Consider the following 11,248-nt stretch of genomic DNA (forward strand, 5'->3'; position numbering starts at 1 on the left):
CTCTAACATTAAATTTGTTAGAATCTCCCACAATGCACCTGTAATATATAGTAAGCATTGTGGCTCACTATATAAGCCATTAGGGAGCCATTTTGGTCACAGCTTTGGGAACCATTTTAGATTATGTAAACTTTCTGTTTTTTAAGAAGTAAATTTTCTTAAGTATATTTCAAGAAGGAATTGATGTTAATGTTAAAGGAAAACAAGAAAATAAATGCTTATATATAAAAGTATATTAGTAATTTAAAAACACATTGTTAAAGAAGCTATTAATGCTTCCTGTGTCGTAGGTGTGACTTGTGGTCGCCAATGACAACTCGTCGACGGTGTTGTTTTGTATATATTTTACCCACCTGTGTTGCGACATGTCTCGCCCCTGTTTTGCGATTGGCTGGTAGTGTCCCGCGTTCCCGTTTATGGTCAGAGCGGCGAGCCAATCCCAGCGCGACGGGGGCGGGGCTTGTCGGAACACGGGTGGGAAGAGAAAGACGTCGTGGCACCGCGGAAGCCGAGTTTAAACGTGGCGCAGCTGAAGGGGAAGCGGAGTGTGTTAAACCCGGGCAGAGCTGAGGACGGGGACGGGGCTTCGAGTCGACGGGGACCGCGGGTAAAGCCGGGGCTATGGAGCGGTAACGAGGAGGTCTGAGAGCGCGGAGGCTGCAGTCTTCTCTGTGTTTCAGGAGGTGGTTCAGAGGGAAGGGGTTAACACTATAATTATGGCTGAGAACAGCGAGATGGACGAGGTGAGTGCTTCGTGTGACAGCACAGTGACAGCACAGAGCCCCTGTACCGTGTGTTTAAAAATATACTGCAGTACACAGTCTGTAACAGTTACACTGTGCAGCTCAGGCGTGATGAATGAATGGGACATACGAGGTTATGTCATCTCTCTGCTCTGGAGAAGTGAGCTAATGAAAGCTGGAGGACGCTGGATATCTGTGTGTGAACGCACGAGCACAGATGTGATATCTATAGGCACATAATATACACATGTCTGTGGTATTCCTCTCTCTGAGTGCAGTAGCCTGTATGTGGTGTGTGTAGATGTGTGTGACCTGTGTTCACATATGGGAAGGAGTTACTCTTCGTTTCCCACTCTTTGGGATCCACTGTGGTCAGGGACCTTGTCGTCTGCTGGTCAAGCCTGGTCCCTCGGTCCGAATCAAGCTCAAATTTCAGCCAAACTCACCGAGGTCACGAGGAGTAAGTAGGATGGATTACGTCTAAGACGTGACCTTTCTTCTGCCTCAGGGCTGCTGGCCTTTCCTCAGCCCCGGGAGGTCAGAGCCGGGGCTGTGGTCAGTGAATAAATACCACACAGGTTTGGACAGATGCTCTGAATTGACTGGAGTCAACATGAGGGTGGTACACAACCTCCGTACACAACGATGGAGTCCTGCTCTGGCAAACAGATCTATTTACACGATCAGAGCTAATCTCGCTCACGGAGATCTATTCACACAATCACAACTCTCGCACGCAGAGATCTGTTCAAACAATCAAAACCACACTCGCATGCAGAGATCTGTTCACGTGATCACAACCACTCTCACATGCAGAGATCTGTTCACGTGATCACAACCATGCTCGCATGCAGAGATCTGTTTATGTGATCACAACCACGCTCGCATGCAGAGATCTGTTTATGTGATCACAACCACGCTCGCATGCAGAGATCTGTTTATGTGATTACAACCATGCTCGCATGCAGAGATCTGTTTATGTGATCGCAACCACTCTCACATGCAGAGATCTGTTCACGTGATCACAACCATGCTCGCACGCAGAGATCTGTTCATGCGATCACAACCACTCTTGCACACAGAGACCTGTTCATGCGACCAGAGCCATTCTCGCTCACAGAGATCTATTGACACAATCACAACCACTCTCACACACAGATCTATTCACACGATCACAACCACTCTCGCACACTGAGATCTATTCACACGATCACAACCGCTCTCGCACACTGAGATCTATTCACACGATCACAACCGCTCTCGCACACAGATCTATTCACAGGATCTGCAGAGTTCACGTGATCACAACCACGCTCGCACACAGAGATCTGTTTCAGACAATCACAACCACGCTTGCATGCAGAGATCTGTTCACGTGATCACAACCATGCTCACAGGCAGAGATCTGTTCACGTGATCACAACCACGCTCGCAATCAGAGATCTGTTCATGTGATCACAACCACCCTTGCACATAGAGACCTGTTCATGCGACCTGTTCATGTTCACACAGATCTATTCACACAATCACAACCGCTCTCGCACACTGAGAACTCTTCACATGATCACAGCTGCTCCTGCACACTGAGATCTATTAACACGGTCAAAACCACCTTCGCACACTGAGATCTATTCACACAATCACAACTCTTGCACACAGAGGTATGATTGGTTACTACTGTTTCTGGATCTTTACTGTGATTGGCTTTATTTTGCTTACATGAGTGTGCTTTTTCAGTGCAATGGCATTGTTGATTGTGCGAGAGTAGTTTAAGGTTTGCAGGTTTTGCTTGCGCGAGAGTACGCTCTGGAGTCTTGGGCCTTGGTGAAGGAGGTTTACCAGGTCGTCCGCTGCTGTCAGGGCAGAACCTCTTACGGCATGCAGCGGATGCTCTTGTCTAGAGCAGCTTACACTTCTGATCCTGTTACAGGAGCGGGCAAAGGAACACCCCCCCCACCATCTCTCCACCTGCCCCCCCCCGCTCTCCTCCGCGCACCCCCCCCCCACCTCCTCCACAGGCAGTGGCTCTTATGTGTGTAGTGCGTTATTTACCTGAGCAGGGAACTGAACTCTGTTCTACATTGAAGAAAGCCATTGAGGTTAGCCACTATGCTACACCACACACACAGGTTTAGTTCTGAAACAGACCCAGTGATCAGCACACACACACAGGCTCTCACACACACACACACTCACACATACACACTCACACAGACACACACGCTCTCACACAGACACACACTCACAGACACACTCACACATACAGTGTGTAGTGTGGAGCTTTCAGAGCGTAGTGTTGGTTTATTGATGAAAGTGAGAGGACATGACACACACACAAACAACTTAGCATTGTCAACACAGCTTTACCTCTGTGTGTGTGTGTGTGTGTGTGTGTGTGTGTGTGTGTGTGTGAGAGAGAGACAGACAGAGAGGAAGGGAGAGAGAGAGAGACAGACAGAGAGGAAGGGAGAGAGAGAGACAGACAGAGAGGAAGGGAGAGAGAGAGACAGACAGAGAGGAAGGGAGAGAGAGAGACAGACAGAGAGGAAGGGAGAGAGAGATGGACACTGTAAGTAGATCCTCAAGCGCCATGCCACAGATCTGCTTACACAGTCTGACCTTGTGCCTTTTTCCATTGTGACTGTGTGTGTGTATGTGTGTGTATGTGTGTGTATGTGTGTGTGTGTGTGTGTAAGAGAGAGTAGGACGGCTATGTTTGTATTTTTGTTGCTGAGAGAGAGAAACAGAGAGAGAGAGAGAGAGAGAGAGAGAGCTGTTTATTGAGTGGGCAATGAGTTGTGTCTGAGCCCTAATAAATGATCAAAGTGTGAGTGCTCAGAACAGTGTGTGTGTGTGTGTGTGTGTGTGCTCAGTGCTATAATGAGAGTAATCCACTTTAGTTAATACCACACAGAACATTCCCCTACTTTCTCTCTCTCTCTCTGTCACACACACACCACCAGAGAGAAGTGTGGTGGATCATTCTCAGCGCTGCAGTGACACTGACGTGGTGGTGGTGTGTTAGTGTGTGTTGTGCTGGTGTAGAGTGGATCAGACACAGCAGTGCTGCTGGAGTTTTTAAACCCTGTGTCCACTCTCTGTCCACTCTGTGAGACACTCCTCCCTCGTTGGTCCACCTTGTAGATGTAGAGTCAGAGACAGTAGCTCATCTGTCGCTGCACAGTGTGTGTCGCTCGTCCTCTAGTCCTTCATCAGTGACACAGGACGCTGTCGGCTGGATGTTTTTGGTCGGTGGACTGTTCTCGGTCCAGACACTGAGGGGTTTAAAAACTCCAGCAGCACTGCTGTGTCTGATCCACTCTACACCAGCACAACACACACTAACACACCACCACCACGTCAGTGTCACTGCAGCGCTGAGAATGATCCACCACCACATCACACCTGCTCTGTGGGGGTCCGTTGAAGAACAGAGGGAAATGGGACAAAGAAAGTATGCAGAGCGACAGGTGGAACTACAGTCTGTAACAGGAGAAGAACACAGTGCTCCTTTGTGGTCTTCAGCATAAGGTCAATTTCTTGCTGAACTGCAGTTTTTCTGGGTAGTGTAACAACAACAACAACAACAACACACACACACACACAGGTTTTGCTGTAATTGTGAGGACCTTCCACAGAAATAATCGTTACTGTAGCTCATTAACACTACACTCTCACCTCCCTCAGTCACTCGTCTAGTTTTCCACGCTACAGTCACGCAGACGTAGTGAGGACCCCCGAATATCAGCACAATGTCACCAAATACAAAATGGGAAATAGTCGACCTCTGGTCCTCACGACGGTATAATAACCAGCCACACACAGTATCTACACACACCCTTTCTAAGGCTGGAGGTAGAGATACAGCGCTTGTGTGTAATGTGTACACAGTGAGACGGAGGAGTGGACGGAGGTGTTGTGGCCTGGTCTTCAGAGGCCACTCTTTTTCAGTTTCATTTTCCATTGTTTCTCAGCTTCCACAAAATCTGAGGCTTCGGGTTACAGGACACGTGTTCCCTGTGTGTGTGTGTGTGTGTGTGTGTGTGAGAGAGAGAGGAAGCTAAAACACTGTTGAATGACATTCCTCAGAGCGTTTAGAGCCGAGTGGTGATGGAGGGTGCAGCATTGATTCAGCACTTTAACAAGCAGCTCCTCTGCCCCCCCCTTTACATAACTACAGCACTATAATTAGCTCCACACACACACACACACACACCAGCGTTTACAAACAACACGTTCTCCAAGGGTCATTTTCACAGCAGGGTTGCCAGATTGTGCTTTCAAACTTCCCTCAAAATGTGAGAAACCATCAGCCATAAAAGCCACAGTGAACTGGAGGCCCTCCTCAGCGCGAGGACACGCCTCATCAGGCTCAGGGTGGAGCCCAGCTGTGAAACAGAGCGGCTCTAACTCAGACTGAGGCTCTGTTTAAAAAAGTGGAGTGATAGAACAACTCTGTATCACACACTGTACGGCACACGGGGGGTTAATGTTGGTCTGAGAGTGTGTCTGAGCTCCTCTTGAGGCCCACTGTTATTTCTAGTCTTCAAAACACATTTTTCCTGCACATTTCAGGGTGAAATGTCTCCAATCTGGCAACCCTTTCCCACTGTGTCTGGGGGGAGTTATAAATAGCAGCTGTGTTTCCTCCCTGTTCCCGTGTGTTTCTCCTGCTTCAGGCTCACACACAAACTTCAGAACAGAAGTGTGTGTGTGTGTGTGCGTGTGTGCGGGCGCACATCAGCACTGCAGCAGTTTGTGTGGGTGAAGGTTGAGCGAGTCAGCAATCTCTCTCTCTCTCTCTCTCTCTCTCTCTCTCTCACACACACACACACACACTCCTCACAAAACTTTTCATGGACAGAAACAGTGTCAGCAGAATTCTCTTTATTCATTGTACACTACTCAGAAGAAAAGAAAATTGTGGACTCACACACACACACACACACACACACACACACATCTACCACTGCATTTACCCACAGAACTACGACCCAAACACCACCACAGTGACTCTATAGCAATAACATCACAGCGAAGAGGGCATTCTGTGTTGAAGACCCCATGCTCTCTCTGTGTGTGTGTGTGTGTGTGTGTGTGTGTGTTGAGATGGACATCATACACTGCCACCATGAACTAAAAAGGTGTGTGTTCTTGTCTGTCTTTGCAGGACTGCTTTGAAGATGCTTACGATCGCATTCCAGTGTAAGTGACATTTGCTTCCATGATGCAGGTGAAAGTGTGTGTGTGTGTGTGTGTGTGTGTGTGTGTGTGTGCGCGCCTGTAGATAAAACGATAAGGGATGATAAGGGAGTGTAAATTTCCTCTGGTATCTGTCACTGCAGCCCTGGGGTTGCCATGAGTTGTATTTGTTACTGATAAAAGAGGTGTGTGTGTGTGTGTGTGTGTGTGTGTGTGTGTGTGTGTGTGTGTGTGTTTAACAGCCCCTCTCTAATCAAAGCAGGGTCTCTCTGTTATCCAGATAACCCCATGTTCATGAGAAACGATAGAACGACATGTACAACACGTTTCTATCGAACACACCGCCCTTTGAGCTTAAGTTATCCGGCTAACTCCGAGATCCAGCTTTGTTAATCCCCTCTGGTGTCCTCCCCTCCTCCCGCAGTGAGGTACGAGCCCTTCGGGTCCGGGGGGTCCAGCCCTGAGTATCAGATCGGGTCTGTCTCCCGTTCTCACAACACTGACTTTGGGCTTAGATTAAGTTATCTGACTAACCGTGAAATAATCTGGCAACCCGCGAGCTGGCGTGGGTCATGTGACTGAGATTAAAGCTGTGACTGGACTCCAGGAGCCTGGGCTAGACTGATTCAGTCTGATTGAGTTAGTTTAACTAATCCAATCCCACCCTCACAGGCCTGCGCAAAAACAGAGAGGGAAGCTGGGCCCGCCTGGTTTCCAGGGCAACCACCAATAGAGAGCGCCCCAAAGCCACAGAGCTTCTCTGATTGGTTGAAGGTTGAATTACAGCGCACCTGGAATCATCAGTGATGCTCCACAGAGCTGTAACAGAGAGAAGAGAGCCTCTGGCTGTGTCCCAATTGTGCACTTAACACTAATACACTACACAGTGCACTTCACAGGTTATAAACGTGACACTACTACACAGTGCACAGACAGAGGGACGTGAAGCTCATGTTGAGTATAAATAGTTTTATTATCTGACGTACAGTGCGCTAAATTAGTGCAGAAGCTGTTATTTTGTGACCTACACTGTGCACTACATAGTGTGTAGTGAGGTTAGTAAAAGGCTGTGTTAGTAGTAAACTACACTGTGTAACTGAGAGGACGGTGGGAAAACACTGCCCACGCTTTTGATTGATTCCAGGACAGTGCTGTAAAAGTGAACTAATTGCAGTCTTCCACTGTGGGGGGAGCCCTGGAGCAAAACAACCAGATCTTACCTAGTGCTGCTTTAAAGAGGAGTGTGTTTCTTCCTTTCAAATGACTCACCACCTTCAAATGACTCAGCACTGTGTTTTGTTAAAGTGTGTGTGTGTGTGTGTGTGTGTCTGCAGGGCCTCTAAGATGGATCTCCAGACGTCCATAGAGGAATGTAGCGTGGCTCTGAACCTGGTGCTCAACAACAAGTTCTCAGAAGCTCTGGACCTCCTCAGACCATGGTACACCTGTGTGTGTGTGTGTTTGTGTGTGTGTGTGTATGTTTATGTGTTTATGTGTGTGTGTGAGAGAGAGAGAGAGTGAGTGGTGTTTAACATAAGACCAATAGTCATTACGCTAACTTCCATCCTGATTTAGCGCCCCCTAGCGGACATTCAAGATGCATTTATTCACACACACACACACACACGCACACACACACACACACACCTTTTTTGGAGCCATAGCACTTATCCCAGTGTACTATAAGTTCTCCATTTACACAGGCACAGTGACCCTGAGCCGTACCGGACTTTATCCTGCCCCCGGTGCCCAGTTCGGGTAATGCCTGTGTGAACAGAGCTGGGAATGTTCCGGAGAATCCAGTATGTCCTGCACCTGCTGCACAGGATCTGCCCCCTTCCTGAACCACAGTCTACACAGGCTCCGCCCCTGCCTGAATCACATGCTGAATAGGCTCCGCCCCCTGGGATTAAAGTGCGACACACATACAACCCTGTGTCATGCCTTTTTCTGAAAGTTAATTTTGCTGTGTGTGTGTGTGTGTGTGTGTGTGTGTGTGTGTGTGTGTGTGTGTGTGTTACAGGTCTAAGGACAGTATGTATCATGCTCTGGGATACAGCAGCATCCTGGTGATGCAGGCGGCCATGACCTTCGAGCACAAAGACATCCAGACTGCCATGGCAACCATCAAAGAGGCTCTCCACACGTGCCACAGGTATTATGGGATGGCTGCGTCATCGTCGTCATGGTGACGGCTTTGACAGACAGGCAGATGGAGGGGGTTATTTACTGCAGATGCTCTGATGTTAGAAGCTGTCACACTGTGTGTGTGTGTGTGTGTGTGTGTGTGTGTGTGTGTGTGCACTGTGTTGAATCTGCAGGTTCAGGAAGAGGAACTCGATGGTGGAGTCTCTGTCCAGTTTAGTCACTAAACAATCCTCTGACAGCCTGAAAGAAGGTATGTGTGTGTGTGTATTTGTGTGTGTGTGTGTATTTGTGTGTGTGTGTGTATTTCTGGCTGCCATTTAAAAAAAACTGTTGATTAACACCTACGTTTAGTGTTGGTGTTAATACTCCTAATAAATGTATGCTGTGTGTGTGTTTGTTTGTGGGTGTGGGTGTGTGTGTTACAGGGGAAATGCATGCAGAAATTTGCTACGCTGAGTGCCTCCTACAGAAAGCCACACTAACATTTGTACAGGTCTGTATCTCTCTCTCTCTCTTTCTCTCTCTCTCTCTCTCTCTCTCTCTCTCTCTCTCTCTTTCTCTTTCTCTCTCTTTCTCTTTCTCTCTCTCTCTCTCTCTCTCTCTCTCTCTCTCTCTCTCTCTCTCTCTCTCTGTTCTCCCTGTATCTCTCTCTCTCACTCTCTCTCTCTCTCTCTCTCTCTCTCTCTCTCTCTCTCTCTCTCTCTCTCTCTCTCTGTTCTCCCTGTATCTCTCTCTCTCTCTCTCTGTTCTCCCTGTATCTCTCTCTCTCTCTGTTCTCCCTGTATCTCTCTCTCTCTCTCTCTCTCTCTGTTCTCCCTGTATCTCTCTCTCTCTCTCTCTCTCTCTCTCTCTCTCTCTCTCTGTTCTCCCTGTATCTCTCTCTCTCTCTCTCTCTCTCTCTCTCTCTCTCTCTCTCCCTGTTCTCCCTGTATCTCTCTCTCTCTCTCTCTCTCTCTCTCTCTCTTCATTCTTTCTGTGTCTCACTGTTCTCTCTCTCTCTCTCTCTCTCTCTTTCATTCTTTCTGTCTCTCACTGTTCTCTCTCTCTCTCTCTCTCTCTCTCTCTCTCTATCTCTCTGTTCTCCCTGTATCTCTCTCTCTCTTTCATTCTTTCTCTGTCTCTCACTGTTCTCTCTCTCTCTCTCTCTCTGTTCTCCCTGTATCTCTCTCTCTCTCTCTCTTTCATTCTCTCTCTCTCTCTCTCTCTCTTTCATTCTTTCTCTCTCTCTCTCTCTCTGTTCTCCCTGTATCTCTCTCTCTCTCTCTTTCATTCTCTCTCTCTCTCTCTCTCTCTCTCTCTGTTCTCCCTGTATCTCTCTCTCTCTCTCTCTCTCTCTCATTCTCTCTCTCTCTCTCACTGTTCTCTCTCTCTTTATCATTTTCTCCCTCTTTTCTTAAACATCATTTCTTCTTTCTCTTTCCAGGATGAAAACATGATGAGCTTCATTAAAGGTGGCATCAAGATACGCACAAGTTTTCAGATCTACAAGTGAGTCCTCCCCGAGTGACATACACACAACCAGCCACAAGATTAAAACCACTGGCCGGTGTGGGGGAGGGGGAGGGGTGTGTGCAGGGCGCTGCAGGGGAGTGGTCAGTGTGAGGGAGGGAGGGGGGAGGGGGGGCTCCCGGTGTGCGGCAGTCAGTACCAACCCAAAGTGTTCAGAGGAAGGATGAGCGCTGTCTTTTGCCCATCGTGTGATGTTCTGCTGGAGAACCTTGGGTTCTGGAGTTCTTGTGGATGTTATTCTGACCCGGACCACCTCCATAAACCCAGCAGACCGAGCCCACCCTTCACGACAGCGGTGTTTCCCTGACGACAGTGTCCTCTCTCAGCGCCGGACCGCTAACTCATTCCACCACATTGAGTCCGATCCAAGGAGGTCCTAACTCCATTTCACAGTTTCCAGGACCTGAAGGACCTATGGGGTCCACAAGGGGGCGCTACTCGGTTAAAAATAACAGCTGACCTACTTTTAATTCATTTATGCAAATCACAGTTTTTCAAAAATGGTTCTAGTGTCACATCACTCCTTAAATCCTCCTCATAACACCTTTATAATATTTCAGAAATGTGTGTGTGTGTGTGTGTGTGTTTTACAGAGAATGCCAGCATATATTAACCATGTCTCAGGGAGTAGGCGGAGAATCTGACGCCTTCCAACAGTTTGAGGGCGGAGTCAAGCTGGGCATTGGCTCCTTTAACCTGGTGAGTCTGACAGGAAGTGGAGGGATGCTGGGAAATGTAGTTTTTTCCCCTGATGGTAGTAAGGTATTTATTTGTGTTATTACTCGTTTGTGTCTCAGATGCTTTCTCTGCTGCCGGCCAGGATTCTCCGACTCCTGGAGTTCATCGGCTTCTCAGGGAACAGAGTGAGGGACACACACACACACACACACACACACACAGATATGAATCACATTCCAAGTTCACAAAAAGAGGGTATGCTAGTTTTCCCAGCAGTGTTTTGATTGTATCTGGTGTGTGTGTGTGTATGTATGTGTGTGTGTCTGTGTGTGTGTGTGTTGCAGGAGTTTGGTTTGTCTCAGCTGAGGGAAGGAGCAGCGAGTCACAGTCTCAGAGCCATTCTCTCAGCTCTAACACTTCTCTTCTACCACACTTACGTCTGCCTCATCCTGGGTAAACGCTTACTGTAAACACTGTATATATACACACACACATACACTGTACACACACACACACACACTGTACACACACACACACACACTGTACACACACACACACACACTGTATACACACACACACACTGTACACACAATACACACACACACTGTACACACACACACACTGTACATACACACACACTGTACACATACGCACACACACTGTACGCACACACACTGTACACACAATACTCACACTACGCACACACACACTGTACGCGCACACACACTGTACGCACACACACGCACTGTACACACAATACACACACACTGTACGCACACACACACTGTACGCACACACACTGTACACACAATACTCACACTACGCACACACACACACACTGTACGCACACACACGCACTGTACACACATTACACACACACAGTACACACAATACATACACACACACACACACACTGTACACACACACACACACACACACACACACACTGTACACACAATACTCACACT

The 11,248-nt window shown here is 48.0% G+C and overlaps 1 protein-coding gene across 1 annotated transcript in view; it reads left to right on the forward strand.

The window, feature by feature from the left end:
* Positions 1-535: 535 nt before the first annotated feature.
* LOC136696814 (tetratricopeptide repeat protein 39B) overlaps positions 536-11,248 on the forward strand; it is a 19,237-nt gene continuing 8,524 nt past the window's right edge. Inside the window, exons 1-10 of the mRNA XM_066671510.1 lie at positions 536-743; positions 5,914-5,948; positions 7,280-7,384; positions 7,969-8,100; positions 8,267-8,343; positions 8,519-8,586; positions 9,517-9,581; positions 10,196-10,301; positions 10,400-10,465; positions 10,625-10,733. Of these exons, the coding sequence (XP_066527607.1) occupies positions 717-743; positions 5,914-5,948; positions 7,280-7,384; positions 7,969-8,100; positions 8,267-8,343; positions 8,519-8,586; positions 9,517-9,581; positions 10,196-10,301; positions 10,400-10,465; positions 10,625-10,733 (790 nt within the window). The 5' untranslated portion in view covers positions 536-716. The remainder of the gene's footprint in view (positions 744-5,913; positions 5,949-7,279; positions 7,385-7,968; positions 8,101-8,266; positions 8,344-8,518; positions 8,587-9,516; positions 9,582-10,195; positions 10,302-10,399; positions 10,466-10,624; positions 10,734-11,248) is intronic.

Source organism: Hoplias malabaricus, chromosome 5 (genome assembly GCF_029633855.1).
Source record: "Hoplias malabaricus isolate fHopMal1 chromosome 5, fHopMal1.hap1, whole genome shotgun sequence".
Classification (NCBI taxonomy): domain Eukaryota; kingdom Metazoa; phylum Chordata; class Actinopteri; order Characiformes; family Erythrinidae; genus Hoplias; species Hoplias malabaricus.